Here is a 19,513-nt window from a genome sequence, read left to right on the forward strand (position 1 = left end):
GTTCTTTCCTCCCAGCCTCCTGTCCAGAAAAAAATGAAGACAAAGAGGAAAGGAGAAAATGAATAGAAAAAAACTTTATTTTACAGCTGGCTGTGAGGCTGGAAGAGGGGCTTTTGAATCTTTTACTTCCTCTCTACCTTCTGGTGGTTTTCAAAATCTTTGTCTGCCCATTACCACTTTTTCTCTCACTAAGGTTTGAGAGCTGTTCTCTAATTTATTATGCAAGTGCCAATAATGCAGTAGACTTAAATTCCTATCAATAGTGTAATTGGAGAAACTGAACTGGTTTGGGTCTTAAATGGGTTTATGGTCTTTCTCTCAGTACATCCTCCCTGGAGATTGTGGCTCTGGCATACTAGAAGATGGCGTTCCATCTTTTATTCATTCATTTCTTTATTTTAAGATTTGTTGGGAGACTGCAAAGGTGTGAAGTAAAAATGCTGCCACCTCTCCATGCTCATGAGTTGATTCTGCCTCTTCTTCAAGCTCAGAGGAGGCTATCCAGCTCTGATCAGAAGTTATAAAGCCCACTTTGCAAGGGGCTATAGTCTGCTTAGTATTTTGAGAAGCAAGGAGGACTTCCTTGGGCTCATCACAATTCGTGAACTTTCAGAGCAGGTTCTTGGGCATGATGAATGTGTATGGATTTGTACCTATGCAGGCTGGCACACAATCTTTATATAGTCATCATTCCCTCGCTACTTTTAGTTGAAAAATTCACAGTCTAGCTACAGCATTTGTAAATATTTGACCTTGTACCCCTTTTTACATCTTCTCTCTAGCTCCTCTTAGTTGCCTGTGATGTTGTATAAGCTAGTATTTTTGTGTGCTAGATATGAAGATCTCATCTCAGGCAAATATTTGAGGATTTACTGTGACATCTCTTGTGATAATTTCTTCTCCAGTATTCAATGTTTCAGTCACCTGCTGAACTATGAGGTTTCTAAAACAGAGGCAAAATATTTTTTTTTTTCTTTTTTTTTTCTTCTGTCTCCTCAGGGTTCAATGGCATGCATGCCTTCTGTCCACCCCCTTCTGAGTAGTTTCTGCAGCCTCATCTCTTTTTTATTTATTAGTTTGTGCCTGTAACCTCCTGGCTATCAAGCAGCATCTCTTCTCAGTCAGGACCTGTGGGCCTGCTCTTGGGACTTTGTTATCCACCTGCAAATTGTTCTAGTGCTTTCCAGGACAGGAAAAATTTTCACTGGTAGCCCTCACTGGTACCCATGAACAAGAACAAAAGCAGACCAATACAAAACTCCTATATATGTCATTGCAGGCTTCATCTATAGACGCTCTAATCCTATTTACACACACTCCTATAGATATATAGATGCTCCTACATAAATATATCATATATGTATATAGATGCTCCTGTCCTATATAGGTAGGAGTTTTCATGCAAATTCTCTCTACTTCTCCTTTAAGAAGAGAAGATGTGTTGCCTTTTTCTCCCCCCCCGGAAATGGAAGAGACTGGAAAACTGCCTTCCTTTCCTTTACTAAATCTGATGGTAGATAAAAGACCCTCTCTTCTAGTGCTGGGCTGTAATACTATGTGAATTTTATATGTTGCAAAAAGCATGTTGCTGCTTTTCTGGATTTCATTATTGTACATATAAGTCACTTTCTTTTACCTTTGTGACATGGACAGATACATCAGAAACTGCAGAGTGACCTGCTAGCACTGTGGTTGTCTAACTTAGAAATAAGCAAAGATGGCAGATTATGATATGCCTGCTTCAATCCACTTGCAATTCTGGCATTGCTTTGGATTATTGCGTTTGAGACTTAAGAGTACGCTTCAGGCATTGGATCTTACGGTGAGAAAGTAGTGACAGTGTTTTATTCAGCCTGTTCATCACCTTTACTTTAGTTCCCCTAGTATCCTTTACTTTAGTTCCCCTAGTATTTAAAAAGCATACATTCCTTCTTAAAATCTTTGTTAGGTTTCATGAAGATTTAGTTCAATGACTGCCCCGCCACCACCACCAAATGCTGTGTGGGACTATTTTGTTATGGCAAGTGTTCTCTTGTTAGTGAGGAACATGAGAAACCCAAGTAGGCGCTCATGATCTCTTTGCTACGATCCAGCATGTGATGGTAAAAGCCCTTTCCAAGTACCTGTCATGTGAGAGTAAAACAAACAAAAATAAACTCCAAAATTGTAGTGATTCTTCTCAAGTCATTTGTTCTCTATGGTCACATTCAAGTTTTACAATTGCAAGCTGAATCTTTTGCTTGCTATCAGTGTTTCCTTTACTACCTTTGCCTGTGAAATGTGAATGTTCTTAACCAGGCGTTTGTCTGTACTATATGCAGGGCTGCAGCATCACCTCATACCTAGGTGCTATTTGCTAATTGGTAGATGTGCCTGATTTCTGATGCCCCCAGCCTGTGAGGGTGTATCTAGTATATTGATTGCAGTTCTCTACCCAGCCTGTTCTTCCTGCTCATTGAAGTTGCCTGCTCTGAGGTCTGTTGGTATACTGGGTTATCAGATAGACGCTCGTCGCGTAATGCCCCTTGCAGAGACTTTCCTCTTGTATTGCTTTTGCAAGACCGTGGAATACTTCCATTGCATTTCTGCTGATAATTATACCTAAATGACAAGTGTTTCAGCATATTGTGAATACCAGTTCTTAATTTTTTGCCTGTTTGCTCTGATATGTCCTCCAAGTGCATTTAATGGAGAAGAGAAAGTATAGAATGAGAAAACCCTACTCACTGGTAATAGTTACAGCCTTCCTTGACCTTATTTCCAGCCATCCATCTCTTTACTAAATAGCTTCAGCAGATGTTGTGGGGGTTTTGGGTTTTTGTTTGTTCTTTTTTTTTCTTTTTTTTTCTCTTTTTTTTCTTCTGTTGTGTTTAATAATGGTATTCTGTTTCTATTGATTTCTCAACTGTCTTGCTATAACTTTAAAGACAATATGTTTTGTCTCCTTGCTTCAGGGTAGGCGAAGCGTTAATATTTAGTACAAGGAGACTGTTGAAGAATGTAAAAGAAAAACATGGAATGAAAATACACTAAAGAAAAATAGTTGATTTTAGATACACTGAATAACTTCTATTATTTTTGTAAACTTTACAGGTAGTATTAAAAAAAGTATGCAAAAAATTATCAATTTATATTTGGCATACTGTTTTGAAGTAGCTTAGTCATCAGAATTTCTAAGAATTCTGATTATATTAATATCTTACAGCTACCGGTTGTGGCAAGTCACATTTCCTGTAGAAATTATGAGATGTTACAAAATAAGCCATAGTGCTTTGTTATGAAACTCCACTGTTTATTAATCTAAGTAAATCTAATACAAAAGTTTATTAGTACAATGAACTAAGCATCCAAAACATCCATCGTAATTTCAGTTCTGGGATTGATCCTGCTCACCGTGCGTTCAGCCGGTACCCATGGCAGTATGCATGCAGTGCCATTGGCTGCGGTTTGCCAGTACTGTGGATTAGAACTCCGAAGAAAGTGCAAGCACCATTTCCTCTTTCACTTCATCCCTGCAAGTGATACAGCGTATCCAGGCATCAAGGAGTCACTTAACTGCAGGAGAAATAGACCTGAGATTTTGGATATAATCTCTGGGTAGTTAGTCGTGGAGTCTCCCAGACTTTCTGCGTAAATGGACAAAATTGAGAGTGCGTCTTGATTTATGGTATCACTTACGATACTTCAATGACCAATCAAAAATCCAATTTCAATGTGTCTTGACAGTTATTTTACCACTTTAGAAAAACTGTTTGTAGTTTATAAAAGGTACTTCCATGTGGCATAACACTGAGAGCATGTGTCTCTTGGTATAGTATCCTGCTGCTGACTGCAGTAAAACAAACTTGAACATTTGAACTTAAATTATTATGCTGTATGTTTCTTAATGAAGAACTGTAACTGAAAATGTTGATAATTTTCTTATGCGCATTACTTTAAACAGGAGGAAATAGAGCCATTTCCCGAGGAACGAGAGAACTTTCTTCAGCAGTTATACAAGTTCATGGAAGACAGAGGTAGGCATTTTAATCTTTGACTTGTAGAAGCTGAAGATAGATGTATTGCTTAGCAGTAGTTTAAAGAATTGAGCCTGTAAACTAGTAGCGCTTTGCCGTTCAGTTTTGAAAACAATGAGACTGTATTCATCACTTCTGACTTCCCCACTATTTAGAAGATAAGTCTGTCACTTGACTCTTCTAAAATACAGTCACTTATTCCTGCTTTCAGAAATAAATGGGTAGTACCTCCTATATCCTAGTATATTTTCTACTTTGTACTTATAGTGTGTATAATCAAACATTTAATATCCTCAATCATATTGATGTATATGCTCAGTTTAATAACTTTAAAATACTTCAGTAAAATAAAAATTAACCACCCTTCCACTTCTTAGGATTATGGAAAAAGCGTTTACTTTGTGCTAATTTTCTTACGTGAATCCTGATCACTTAGATGCATGAGCATTGTCGGTAAGGTAGACTGAAATGTTTTTAAAAGGAAATGCCATTTATTATATTAAATCTTTACCAGGTATTTATACACTGCAAGAAAAGTACAGTGTCTGTGGAGGCAGAGGTGAAGGTTTTTTATATTTAAATGAGTATTATAACTAGTTAAACGAGTATCTTTTTAATTACATGTGAAGATGAGTTAAGGAACTGTTTACAAGTGATGACAATGTGGTAGCTACTGCTAGTACAGTAGCATAGGAAGTTTCATTTCTTTGAAGCATTGTGGGATTGTAGTGAAAGGCGTATGCTGGTATTTTTAGATGTAACTGTTTCAGCAGGTAAAATAAAAATACGTATAATATAGGTATCAAGAAAAGTTGCATCATTTGTGCATGTTCAGTAATATGTGGAAGAATGCATAAGTATGAATTAAATTACAGTACTGAACTACAAGAAAAATGGGTTATTAAAGACTCCTGAGTTTGTTTAGTTTCATGAAGAGAAAGTACCAGATGCCCTGAAGCGGTCAGAGGCTGGGGTTTACAATACTGTATTAATAGTGTAGTAGTGCATATGATGTGGATTTCATGTTACTCTGAAAAAAATACTTCAAAACACTGTAATAACTGTCTGTTCACAGGTACTCCTATCAACAAACGACCTGTATTAGGATATAGAAATTTGAATCTCTTCAAATTATTCAGACTTGTACACAAGCTTGGAGGATTTGATAACGTGAGTATTAGTACAATGAGTATTCCAGAGCCATAAAAATCTGAGGATGCTGTTTATTTTTGTTACACATCTACTTAGTATGTTTCATTATTGCTGCATAAAATCATCCAGCATGTGTGTTTTTGTGATATTTCAAAAAATGTTTGGCTGATAAAGTTGTTACCTCAGAAAGTGAAAAGAGTCACTGCTCAATAAAATCTCAAAGACAAGTAATATGGTTTAAGGTCTGATGTGAGGCCCTTAAATCCTATCTATTCTGGGCAGTATATAGAAGAATGTGCTGGCTGGCATTAGTGGGATTGGTCTTGCAGCAGTAATTGAAACATATGGAATTCATGGCCAAGCAGATTCTGTTATTGCTTTGGACTGCTTCCCATGGATTTAGCTTGTCGGTTGAGGAGGTATGTTTGTGCAGTGACACCTTTCTGATATACAGGAGAGGATCTTGTACTTGGGTATTGCAGTACATCTGCTTTACCTTCACAGATGGTTAGAAATGAGCATATCACACTGTCGCAAAACTTTTGACATCAAAGGGCATGTTAAGGACATAATGAAAGACTGGTAGCCACTGTATCTGTGCAATACTGGCAGGGCTGAGTATTGTTAATGTTTTGTATGAATTTTTTCTTTCCTATTTAATTAAAATTCTAGCTCTGATAGTTAAGAATTACTTTAAATATAAAATAAAAATTATTGTACTGATGTACAATACGTACTGATTTTTTTCATCCTTGTATTTTCTTTCGTTTTATTACCACCTGGAGAGGAGAGCCTGCTCCGGCTTACTGAAATGCAGAAATGCTAAATTGCTTAAAGTAGTTACATTAGACTACAGTTTGCATTACAGTGAAGTAACTGTGTGTGTGATAGTTATTTTATAGATCAGAGGAAATGTCTTATAATTATTTTCCAAAGTTGTAAACGTTGACGAATTAGTCCCTTTTGTGTCAGTGAGTTAATTCAAAAAGCATGGCTTCATTTTCTTTAACAGATTGAAAGTGGAGCAGTGTGGAAGCAAGTTTATCAAGATCTTGGAATCCCTGTCTTGAATTCAGCTGCAGGATATAATGTTAAATGTGCATACAAGAAGTAAGTAATAAAACCATGAAGTTCGTGCTAAAACAGCATGAGAATGAACTGATGTGATGCTGTGGTAGTGGTAATATGCATAAAGTCCATAACTTTTTAGTTATAATGCAGCTTTTTAGGTTTTAAACATACTGCTCATGTTTAGCTTCGGCTAGGTGGCATGTTCTTTCTTGAAACAAACTTGCTTATCCCAAGCAATTTTTTTCTTTTAGATATCTCTATGGTTTTGAAGAGTATTGTACATCAGCTAACATTGAATTTCAAATGGCATTGCCAGAGAAAGTCACAAGCAAACCTTGTAAAGACTGTGAAAAAGAAAAAGAACTGAAGACACGTGAAGAACCAGAGCAGGATGTAAAAGAAAAAAAAGTGGATAAGGAGGAGCGCAAGCAGGAGGAAGTAACACTAGTACAACAAGAAGAAAAAAAGTTAGCTGAGAATGATAATGAAAGTAAAGAAAATGATAAGCCCTCTGTTCTGGTAAAATATTTTAATGTTCATATTATAGCCTGTTTAAAAAGTTAGGTGGTGTGTTGATAACCTTGAGTTCATGTCAAGATTGACATGTCCATAATGGATTTAAAACAAGACAAAAACGTGCTGTAAACCAAACTCAAACCAACACATTTGAGCCATATTTATCCCTAGGTGCCTGTTTTAGGGGATCATGATGTCAAAATGTCTGATTTGCTAGGAAGCAGCTGCAACATTCCACTAGTTTGAGGGCCTCCCAGGTCAAATGGAGACTAATTAGTGTGCAGCTTTATCCTGACCTGGGTAATGCACGCTCACAGCTAACTACAGTGCTGATGCTTTTATTTTGCATTTAGCCGTGTTTTTAAGCCCTCATAAAACTTGCGTTTATTTCTTTGCTCCAGTGAAACCAGTGAAGCTCTACAAAGACCTGGGCCATATGATGTACACAGTCATCTAATGTAGTTCAGTGGTCTAGAGAGACAAAGGTTTATAGCTTTGCAAAATCCAGTGTTGACGCAGTGGTTTTAGCAAAGGAAGTGCAGGGCAGTAAGCTGAAGTGCTGCGCTGTGCAGGCTTAGAAGTTTGCTCTGGAAGCAGTGCGGCTCCTCGGGTCAGTGTTGCAACACAACTGTAATGCTTCTGCCTAACAGTGGCAGCCAGCGCACGTCTGTCTGCTGGGACTAACTCCGGGGTGAATACTGGGTGGTATTCACTGATATCTCTGAATCCTCAGTGAAAACATACCCTGTGAAGTGTTGGCCTTAGGGATTGCTTTGTCGTTCAGGTCTAAGAGCAGCATGCCTATATCATTGTGACAAAACTAGCTAGGACAGTGGCTGCAACTTCAAAGTCTGTTATGTTTAGCTTGAGATTTTCAGAAGGAAAAATAGCGGAGGTGCTGTAATTTTAGAACAAGCCCCAGACTCTAGATTTTTTTTCTCATATAACTTCAGTGTGTTTTGTCTGCCTCTTCTTAAATCCTTTGTATTTTTATTTCATCTTGGAAGTTAACTAAAGCTTTTATTATCCTAGGGAAACAAAAAAAATTTGCCAGATTCTGTGTATACTCAGCCGGATCAAGAAAAGGACTTAAATGTAATCAAAACTGAAGATGAAACCAAATTAGAAGATAAAGAGGAGGAGAAGATTAAAGAAATGGAAAATCCTACTGTAAATGCAGATGCTGAAGAAAAAGAAAAATCTGGGTAAGTTACACTGCTTATAATCAGCAAAGGCATCTGAAGTGTGTTCATTAAATTTTACTGTTGTAATTTGAACTTCAAATCAGACATCCCTGTTGTGAATTAGATTAGTATCTTCCAGACACCTGTATGTTCCTAACTTTGTCATGGGTAGGGCCATTGAAGTTCGTGGATCTTATTTGCGGGGTTGGCGGGAGGGAAAGGCATCTTAATAAGCTGAGTGAGGAAAAGATCGTATAAAGCATAGGTGACTATTTGATTTAAGACAAAAATATTGCAGCCATTGCCAGTAGTATTTGTCTACTTAATTTTGGTACAAGTATATCACAAACTTGCAGTTTCCACTTTTTGCTGTTGGACAGTGGTGTGTTGTGGGTAACATGGGAAAAGATGGAAGTACCTTGTGCTGCTTATTAACAGCTTTGCCATTAAGTAGGCATGATTCTGGCAGGAGTTTTGGAAGTAGGAGATTGAAGTAATAGGGATGCTCAGGGCCATGTAATCAATGGATGTGTGCAGGTGATCTCCCATTTCCTTTATGGAATGGGCAGGTTTTCCTGTTTCAGTGCAGAAAAACCCAAGTGTTTTTTGGCAGCCACGCAAAAAATTATGAAGTTTAAAACAGTATATAGTCCCCACTAATCCCCAGTGTGTTAACAATTTATATTCTTGCAATTAGGACCTTCATACAGTATGATTTCAAGTGATAAGAACACAAAAATGGCCATTACAGGTCAGATTGAAGGTCTCTTAAAACAGTATCTTGTCTTCAACAAAACCCAGTAACAGACGTTTAAGGGAGAAGCTATTACAAGAGGGAAAGCAGATAATGACACCTCCTTATACTTTCATGGCAATCTGTATATCAGGGATGAGGTTTTTTTTGTACTTAATACCAGCTGTTGCCTGACCACTAATTCCCTTGTTCATTCCAGCAATCTTTGCTATTTAGTTGATCAGCTGTCTTAATTTTCTGTCTAAATATCATTAACTCTTAATGCTTTTTCTGGCCCTTATTAAGAGTTGCGACAGACTGATGTAGTTCAGTATATTGATTCCTGATTCATTGGTAATAGTTCTTTTTTATTTTATTAAGGGTTTTGATTTCCATATAACAGATTCTGGAAGGATCCTTCTGTAAAATTTTTTTGTCTTCCTAAATGTTTTCAGTGAGATTACATTGGCAATTTCTGTAACTCAGAAATGCAGAATACAGAAAAATCAAATTTGTCTGAACTCAGTTAGAAGAGCCCATTCTCTATGGATGTGATTTCACTTGTATCGTATGTGAATTTTTCTTTTCTAAAAGACCAGTTGCTGGAATTTATTACATTTGCCAGTTTTAAGGTGAACTAGGTGAGTTGTAATGTAACAGGTTTGCTAGAATTTCGGAATTACTGAGGACTGATTTTGCAATGATACTTTCAAAGTATATAACTAAAAAAACTTTGCAGTGCTTAGAGAGTAGCAGTTTTTTTTAAAGTTCCCTAAATTGTATATTTGTATATGCTTATATTTGTGACATTACTTCGTGTTTATTTATATACTTGGAAAGTACAGTGGCTTAATACTTACCATGCTGCTATAGTGAGTGGTACGTAAAATTATAAGCTGCATTTGCTTTTCAGTAATCATTTATTATGGGTTTGTTCTTTTTTTTTTAAATACTGATTCATGTCCACTTGGGTTATTTGTGACATTAAAAATGTTATGAGTTTTCTTACTTTTTATTTACGAAAACCACAAAAACCTGTAGAAAATACTGTTTCCTCTTAATTTTACCCAATTCATCTGATTGTAATTGAGTGAGGAGTTCTCTCTCTACTTCACTCATCCAGTAAAAACTTCTAACTAGTATTTTGCTATTGTGATTCATGAAAGATTGTAACGAGTTGCTTAGAATAGAAAGTGTAGCTCTAAAAATAGAGGTAGGTGGTGATGTGGTCATTGCTGGGGATATGCTTCAAGTAATAATTTAACAAAAATGAAACATTTGTAGCAGTTAATAGTCTGTAAGCATTTATAAGTAGTAGTAGTGTAGTAGTGCTGCTAGTACGATTCCATACTTCCCTCAGAGATTGAGACGAAGTACAAAATGCACTTGTATCAGCTTTAAAAGTTTTTTTAATATATCACTGTCATGCTAAATGCTAAAAAAATGTTTTTAGTATTTATACCATAAAGGCATAAAGGGTTTTGTGAGCCTGGTGTGCTGGTGGGGACGTTGTACTAGACGTTGTACTCCCCCTGTTGCCAGCTGTATGGGTTAGAAGTGGAAAAGGTTATACAGAGGTGGAAATGCTGTAGTTTCAGTTTTTTGTTGAACTGAAATGCAAAATGAAAAATGCATTTTTGGAGGTGGAAAACTAATCTCACACACACACAAAATACCCCAAATACAATCAAAATAGGTCACCATGGACTGAATTTTTGTCAGTGTATTTAAAATATATTCCTGCAACTTTTTTTAAGCTATGGACTAACTGTCTTTCACAGTTCTAATCGGTTAGCCAAACAAATGAAATCTACTATTATATAAGGCAAACTTGTAGAGTTTGCTGTTTGAATTTATGTCTATAGGACTTAAGGCATCTTCATGTAGCTTATTTGTGTATAGACACAAGGAACCAAGAGGACAGAAAAACTGGGTTTCTTCTTGCTGAATTTCTGTTGGGTGGATTGAATCTAGTTCCCAGCTTCCAGATCTCGGGAAGTACTACTGGAAGCCAGCGTTGTTTATTTTCCACAGGTTTTATTTGTCTGTGCAATCCCATGTGTCTCAACTCTTTGAGATTGCTATCACTTGAATCCTGTGGTCCCTTCTGCACAGACTTTAACAATATGATGAAGAGGAAGAAACGCTGAATATGGTTCTCATCCTTCCTTCCCCAGAGTGCCTGTTTCTTGCCTGCTTTTGTATCCGTGAACACTGAGAATAGAAATTCAAAGGCGGCTTGCCCCTTATTCTCTACATGCTTTTCTTGTTTTTTCTGTGGCTAGTGGGAGATGCATATGCTAGATACAGTTTTGGGCAACTTGTAGTCATAAAAACAGTTTTAAAAAGCCAGTAATGTGTTATTTCTCACTGGCCTGTCCCAGAGAGATCTTTACAAAAATGGCTTTGTAAACCCATGCTTTTCCCTAATGTACAAGAGTATTCGTTCTTAGTCAATGAATAAACAAGAAAGTTTAAAATCCTCCTTATTTTGAAGTTCCTGCTAACTTCGTGCTGTAGAAGTAATGGTCTTCAAATGTAGCATTGCATAGTTGGTAAAATTTCCCTTTGTAGCATCTAACATTAGCTGTTGTAACTATTTAAAGACTTGAGTCAAAGCCAACAAATTGAGAACAGAGGGGCTTTTTGACACAGTGAACAATGGAGACAGTTGAACATGTTCCCAAGAGACTGAGGCCAGGAGCCTAGCAGAATTTTTAAAAGGTGTGGGGGTTTTAATATAAGGTAATAAAATAAAAAGTAAGTCTTTAAAAATTTCATAATAGATACAGTTTGTGAACTGAAGTGTAGGTTAATTGCTAGTTAACCAATACTAGTAATTTATTTTTTTTCCTCCAGATGATTAATGCAACGCCAAGGGTTTTTCGTTGGTTTGCTGTTTGTTCAGCTTTTTTTCTTTTTTTAACACTTTGCTCTAAAGCACCTGGGACAGGCCACTGCCAAGAACTTCATACTGGACTGAAAGATTAAGTGCTCAGAATCCAGATAATAATTTTTGCTTGCAAACAAAAATATGCATCAGAGTTGCATATTGGTAGTATTTAGATTTTTGGAGGTGACCAGGCAGAATACTTTGAAGTAATCCCAGTTACAGTTCAGAAAGATTGCAAGAGGCTTTATTCTTGTGTTTTCCTTTTTTTTTGGCTGAGGTGCTGCCTTAACCCTAACCCCAGGAGGGGCTGCCATCTCTGGATCCTTACCTTGCCCTTTCTCACCAGGCTGTCATTTTCAGTACTCACGAGTGGTTCTTACTTGGTCTTATAAAACTTCTTGGATTTTTTTCTTTTCTTCTTGAAAACTGCCCGCTTTTTTATTTCCTCCAAGGAACGCATGAACAAATGGTCTTAAAGAATACTTTAGAAATCTAAACGTTTCTGGTTGTCTCATACTGCCAGTTTCCGTCTTCATGGTATGGTTTTCTGGGAATTGGTACTGTCATATTTTGACAGTATCAAAAGGAGAAAATGCTACACCTCTTTGGCTAATAATCTTGAATGGAGTTAAACCATTCATTCACGTGCAAGGGAAAAATCTTAATCTTAGAGCTGTTGTATACATTGTTACGTGCAGTAATTGCATTTCACCTCCTATAAGCAGTAGGGGGGAGCTGGGAATAATAAAAACAGTAGTTGAGAACTAGGTTAAGATGGGCATTGTTTCGCATCAAGGGTTTTACTAGCGTTTATTACCCTTGTAGGGTAGGGTGACTACCTGCTGTGCCTGTGTTTGCAATGGCTTCTATTTGTACAAGAGTTAAATTTTCTGGAAGCACTTGATGGGGATTTTCTGAAAGCAGTTTACAACGGGATTATGTAATAGACAGAAGCTCCATTTCACATATGGGAGATAACAGATTGGTAGAGGCAATGTTTTCTTCAGTTCCTTATCTGTTAAAATGACATATCAAAGCTTATGGTGGTGAATCTAAAATGGTAGCCGGAAGGTTAAAATGTTTTGGAGTGAAGGAGATTTGATACACAAGGCATATCTTCTAGCTTCTGGATTAGTGTTGAGAGCTATATATTGAGATAGCTTTCTCCAGCCTGATTCAGGTTTATGTGGAATTGATTAGATTGGGAGAAGGGAGAGAAGTATGTCGTGTTCATTGCACAGTTGGTGTGAACATCTGCTCTGAATCTTAGACTGTTGGTGTATATGAAAAAAAAAAAAAAAAAAAGATTTTTAAGAAACGTACTTAGGTAGTTTCATTTACAGGATCGTATTTCTATGCTCTTATTTGTGATGTGTGTTCTATTTATATATTCCAGCTGCCTTTGTATTGGGAGGGAAGTTCTTCTATAGTCACGTTTTCAGAAACAGTCTAATCAATTTACTTTTTTCTTAATACAGAACATGCACTGATACATAGATAGACGTGTGGATTGCTTTTCATACAGCAATAAGCTGCTAATCACACAGTAATAAAGTGTAGAGTGGCAGTGTAAATGTACCAGTCCTGTGTGTGCATCACGTTGAATGGAAGGGAGTCATCTTTGATGTGGAAAAAGTGGTTCTGTCATCACGTTTTACATAGCTCATGGTCACTACCGTGGTTAACAACCATGGTAGCTGTCACTGAGACTTATGTGCCTGGGTGAGCCCTTAAACATTCATCCAATACTAGATGTTTTCAGGCTGAGTGTGAACCAGTGCCATAAAAATGAAAAGTGCTGTACTCCTCAGGCAGACTTCTGAACCATCCCTTATCCTTTTGAGGAATGTTTCCAAATACTTAAAAAAATAATAATTGTCTGAATGATTAGAAGCAATAACATGAGGTCCTTTCATTTGTCTTCTCCGTAGCAGCAGAGGAAAACACTGGGTACATGCTTCCGTGGTTGAAGTGTACTGCACTACCCTGAGATGGGATTCAAATCAAGTTAGTGCCTTTCCCCTTCCCTCAGAATGATGGACCATAACTGTGCATTTATTCAGATTTTCTGTGTGTGTAGGCAGAAGTCTTTGGAGCTTTTATTTTTAGGTCTTCTTTGCAACTTCAGAGAGAAGACAAACACTGGTGTATTTTGGGGGTTTTGTCATTTTATTTAACTACAGATGAGATTTTAGTGTCTTGGCATAAATATAGATCTTAATGGCCTCTCTGCCTTAAAACTTAAGGGAATCTTAATACAGCTGTGATTGAGAAAGTGAGGCTATGAAGGAGACTTGACATCTTCTGTATTATGTGAAGCAGAGGTTAAATAATGCTCTAGGATGAGAAAAAGGGAAAAAGGAGGGAAACAAAAATAGAAGCTAATTGCTAAACTTGAAGTGTCAATTACACTGGCGTTTATTTCTGCTAGTGGTTCAATTAACTGTAATGACTTAATTGAACCAATAATTGAAATAATCTTGCTTCCTCAAGTTTTAGAATAACCCCTGAAAAAAAATAATCTTGCATTTGCCATCTCACCTGCTGTGCGTGCCAGCATGGTGTGTCAGGGGAAGTGTATTGGAGTAGGGTTAGGTTTGCTGCAGAACAGGGATCCTAGGAACCAGACCTAATGCTCCACATCACAACCCGTCTCAGGTGTCACCCGGGCTTTGTGACAACGGGTGTGTTTAGTGCCAGAGACTGTGGGTTGAAAGGCGTTTGCATGATACTGCAGTTCCTTTAGTAGTGTAACAGCATGCACTGTCTCATCTGTTAACAACATCTATTCATTGATACACTTACCCTTATTATGGGCTTGTTGGTGTTAAATCTTTATATTGACTGAGAATTGCCTGCCCTAAATGTATTTTTGAACACTTGCGGTATTTTCAGCCTTTTAATGATTTCACAATGTCCTTTGTAACTAATGATAAGTAATATTTGTATGATCTGAACGTTTTAATGGTTTTACTTCATTAACAGATATTTCTGCATTTAAATTCGTTAATTTCCTGCTTCTGAAGGTTTCTGTTCCCATTGTGTGGGAGATGGTGGGAGGACATTCTTTAGTCTGCAGTTATCATTGGAAATGCTTTAGAATCCTCGTGATAAGCTTTCTGGTGGTGCTTTGGTTTCTGGAACACAGTTACACTTGTATTGCTGTGTCTCCTGTACAGTGTGCACGCACATCTGCTGCTGTCTTGTTTCATCAGCTGCTGCTTGGGTTGTTCAGGTTGTTGCAGCTTTGTGGCAAATATTGGTTGGTACTGTTTTTAAGTTAACAGTTATTATCTGCTACCAAGAGGCTTGTTTGTTTATTTATTTCTTCCCCTGCCCCCAGTGGGATTTTGACTAAACAGCATTAAAGGAAATCCGATGTTCTCATGCATTGGATGTGGACAAATGAGGTTATGACTGTGCATGCTGGCTGGCTACAATCACAATTTTCTCTTACAAACCTCCATTACATGGCAGTTATGGCTTCTCTTCATCTTCACTGCCAGGTTTGAGCTTATTTTATGGCCTTGTAAAATAATATCTTTTCTTCCTTGCAATCACTGGAATATGTTTCGGGTTTGGTTTGTGGGACTTGTTTGGGTTTTTTGTTTGTTTGATTGGTTTTTTTGTTCAGGAGCTATACGAGTATGTTGGAGTTTTTTCTGCTTGAAAATGCTGAATGTTCTCTGCTTTTGTTTGGTTTCCTAAAATCTCCGGCTTATGATTGCTAAACAAATTGCTCCTTAGAACATTTTTTAATTGCAGCCTCCTCTACTTCCATTTTGCTTTTGCTTCCTGACATTCCCTCCGTGTACAGTCTGCTCTTCACATCTACTTGTCCATCCAAGTTACTCAACTTCCCAATGAGGGTTTTACACCTGTCTTCCAGAGAAGTTCTGGTATTGTCATGGTGTCTTTGTAGAATATCTGTTGGGACACCAAGAAAGCCATAAAGTGATTAAAGTGACAGACTCCAAACTTGGTCGGTTTCTAAAGAGCCACTGGCACCATAATTGCCAGTGTGTGGAAAATCCTGCATCTCCCTTATAGGCATGCTTTTCTTTGCAGACAGCGTTCAAGGACTGTGACAGTAGTTCTTGGGGGGGCGGGGGGGAAATCTGGCCAAATTTGGTTCTTCACAGTTTTGAAAACTCTTGTTAGTAATGGCAAATCACAAGCTCATCTTGTTCTCAGAGCAGTGGTGGCTCTGCTCTAAAAAAACCTTGCCATCAAGTTTTTGTATGGTAATAACTGTTAAGCTGAAGTTAGCTAGGAGTTTCGATTTAGTGCAGCAGAGAGTATAATTTAAATTACTGGTTGGTGCTTTCTGTTGTTAGCTGTGGAATTCTGTTCAGGAAGTTTGCATCTGAGTCTTTGGGGACCTTTACTCGTGATTTCTTTGGGAAGTGAGTTTTGCCATATGATGTATAGTGGAGATGAAGTGAGTTCATTCATTTATGTTGCATTTTTAAATCTGGTGGTTTTAACTTCACTAGCAAAGTAGCCCACTGAAAGTATATGCTAAATGGAAAATCTTAGCCTTCCAGAACAAAACTGTCTGGTCCATGCCATGTATACCTGAATAGATGTATCTTCTGTGATTGATTTGATTTAGTTAATATACCAACAGAGGGAATTTTTAGCATTTATCTTGTGCTGTATGCACACATATATATGTATTTATATATTTTTGTGTGCATGTGTATATATATGTGGCAACATTCATTCCTGAAGTAATTTTATTAAATCAGTTGTGTTTACACTACAGTTGAATTTAGATTATTGTTGTGAATCCTCTTTTGCCAGCTAATTAGGTAATAATACTGCAGTTTTATTTCTACAAAGAAGCATTTGAATAATTAAAATGACATTTGATCCTTTCTCAGAGATAAAGTAGCTTGGTTTATCTGCGTTTTTTTTCTACTGAAAATTTCGTGGAAAAATTTAGATTATTAATACAGACTTTTGTATTTGTGGGGTTAACTTAAATATTGGTGTGAATCAGACTTGGAGCAGCACTTCTCTTTTCTTACTCAGTCTGTAATACATCCAAACGCATCTGTTCCACATCTCAGTTTTTTAAATTATTAGTGGTCTGTGGTTATTGTGAATTTACTAAGTGGGCCTACTCTGTTCTGTATTGCACGGTGTGGGATTAGAATGATGTGAGGGCCATTAATACTGTTTTGTAAAGCTATTTAAGATTAAAAGGTATATTTTCCCTATTAACTTTTGTAATGTAGGTCTGCCCCTTTAATCTAGTTGGAGAGAATTTTCAGAACACCGAGCAGCCTATAGCTGCCATTGACTCAGACTAGCAAGATTTGTGGATTCTGAATGCTTCTGAAAATTGCTCCAAATATATAAAAATGTATTCAAAATTAGCTTCTGAAAACAGTGAACACCTGCTTGTGTATTTATATAATAATTAAATGCAAGTTTCACTTATATTTAGAAGACTTTTAGCATAATTGGCAAGGAGTGACAAGGTCATAAATCAGCACAGGTTGCTTGATTTGCTAAATAATCTCACATAAGGTCGGTTGTCTTTGCCTAAAATCTGGTTTTGTTTGCAGTCGTTTCAAGGTGTTGAGATAAAGATTATTTTTTTAGAATAAAGGAAGGATCTTTCGGGGAAGTGAGTTTCAAGAAGCACTTGTAAAACTTGTAGTTTGAAAAATGGAATTCGGGAAACTTTATTGAGAAGGATGAGTTTGAACTGAAAAAATGATATTTAAACAAAGGGACTGCATGAAAAAATCATATAAAGATGAGTTTGAACAACTTCTGCTCATACAGATTTTGATGGATTATTTTTTTTTCTTTTAGTCAAGTCATTTTTGCACCTTACGTACAGTCACTGGATTTTGTGTGTATTGCTATATCCTATTTTGCTGATATTACTCGGCCGTAGTGCAGTTTCACATATTTGGAGCCTGCTGTTTCCCAGTCTCTAATGCATCCACAATATTTATCAATATATGTGGTTTGGAACTGAAAAGCTTATGAAGTATCTCGTATTAACTCTACAATTTTTTAAACCTTTCAAGAGATGACACGAATAAGGAAGAAGATGAAGATGAAGAAGAAGCAGAGGAGGAGGAAGAGGAGGAGGAGGAGGAAGAAGACAACAATAACAATGAGGAAGAAGAGTTCGAATGCTATCCACCAGGCATGAAAGTCCAAGTGCGGTATGGAAGAGGGAAAAATCAAAAAATGTATGAAGCTAGTATTAAAGATTCTGACATCGAAGGTGGAGAAGTCCTTTACTTGGTGCACTACTGTGGATGGAACGTGAGGTAACTTGAGTTTTAGTTAGTGATTACTTCTTGAATTACTTCTAAAATACACTTGTGTATTTTAAAAACTAAATGAATAGCCATCTGGAGTCCTAAACTTTCAGTATTGGTGTTCCGTGAAGGTCATTGAACTGTATGAAACTATTAGATTTTTAACACTATATACATGCAGTACTTAAGTTACTTAGAAAATCATCTTAAATGACTTGTTCAAAGAAGGCTTCCTTCATTCCCCATCTTATTTTTAGATCTCTCCATACGACAAGTGATAGCTCACTCTCTCTCAAATTCCTCCTCTGGCTCTCTTAAGCCAATTTTATTTCGTACAATATTTGAATAGTGCACTTAGCTGAGTCTATATACACACTCTTCTCAGCAAAGCAGAGGGTGCACTAGCAGTATGGTATTTAACAAGAGAAGCACAAGATTCTTAGTGGCAAATTAGCGCCCAGCAGATAATTGCATTTCATTCAGATCCGATTTCCACCCCTCCCTGCCCCTCCTTCCCCCCATGGCTGCTTCAGGCTTCCAAACAAGACTCTTCTTAGCCTAGTGGCATCTTATGCTTTTCTTAATATTTGCAGAAGTATATGCTTTTTATTGTCTTTAACACAGCATTAATAGAAGTATTAATATATTTTTGCCATTTCAGACCACTTTTTTTGCATTTTAAAACTTGAAGCAACTCTGAAAACAGTACAGAAAACTAAAGCTTCTGAGTGGCTTTTAAGCCAATTACGAAGTCTCCTGCTTTTTTCTTCAGTTTCAATTTACCTGCTCATTGTCCTCAGCTGTCATCTTTTAAGCTTTATTACTGTGTTTATAGATACTAGAAAAAAAAAAAAATCTGAGGCTAATATGTTGTATTTTTTATTTAGTTATTTTTCCTCTTCTGGAAAATCTGAGGCTCTTGTGACCTTCTGTCATCTGGATTTAGATTATCATCCTATCTCTGACCAAGAGGGCAGGACAAATCCCATTTATTCAGTGTTAGCAAGATCTGCTAGCAAAGGTCACAATTACAGAAGCATGATACTTCTCTCCCTCCCTTGAATAGACCTCTTTGCATCTAGGCATGGTGATTTCTAGGACCACCTAAGTTGCGGTTGAGGAGGAACATCTTGATATTGCTGGTTTTGATATCGATCTTTTGTAGAATTTTATTCTACATATATGTTGATCTACAGGAATATGATCTTTCACATAAACTGTCTTCAGACAACATTTGTAAGCGTAATGGGCTTACGAAGTCAAGATACTAGGGGAGAAGCAGTCTGCTCAAGGTGGTATTTGGAATGTGACTGACGTTTTGATCATTATTGGGGAAGACTTCTTTAGGAGCTTAAGTGGCTGAAGTTTGCATCCCACTTGCTGAGGATTACTGTGTACCGTCTCAAGAGGTTTCTTGCTTGTAGACTCTTGTTTTGGAATTCACATATAAACATGCAAGTTATTTTCTTTTTGAGTAAATATTATGCTATTATACGTGCTGTGAAGTGAGATGATCAGAGTTTTATCTAAGCAATACCACTTTAAATCTGAAGAAATGAAAAGTCAAAAATGAGCCTTCACCTTGGAGATCCCAGCACCCTCGTTCTTAAAGGAGAAATCAAGATTCTGTTTTTCGAATTCTGCATTTTAAACAAATA

The 19,513-nt window shown here is 37.1% G+C and overlaps 1 protein-coding gene across 2 annotated transcripts in view; it reads left to right on the plus strand.

The window, feature by feature from the left end:
* ARID4B (AT-rich interaction domain 4B) overlaps positions 1 to 19,513 on the plus strand; it is a 95,493-nt gene that overhangs the window by 55,649 nt on the left and 20,331 nt on the right. The window contains exons 12-17 of one of the 2 annotated variants that reach the window (XM_063329014.1): positions 3,944 to 4,016; positions 5,092 to 5,186; positions 6,181 to 6,278; positions 6,491 to 6,758; positions 7,788 to 7,960; positions 17,616 to 17,864. In XM_063329014.1, the coding sequence (XP_063185084.1) occupies positions 3,944 to 4,016; positions 5,092 to 5,186; positions 6,181 to 6,278; positions 6,491 to 6,758; positions 7,788 to 7,960; positions 17,616 to 17,864 (956 nt within the window). The remainder of the gene's footprint in view (positions 1 to 3,943; positions 4,017 to 5,091; positions 5,187 to 6,180; positions 6,279 to 6,490; positions 6,759 to 7,787; positions 7,961 to 17,615; positions 17,865 to 19,513) is intronic. The other variant, XM_063329015.1, reaches the window with a different exon arrangement.

The sequence above is a fragment of the Chroicocephalus ridibundus genome, chromosome 3, assembly GCF_963924245.1.
Source record: "Chroicocephalus ridibundus chromosome 3, bChrRid1.1, whole genome shotgun sequence".
In the NCBI taxonomy this organism is placed as follows: domain Eukaryota; kingdom Metazoa; phylum Chordata; class Aves; order Charadriiformes; family Laridae; genus Chroicocephalus; species Chroicocephalus ridibundus.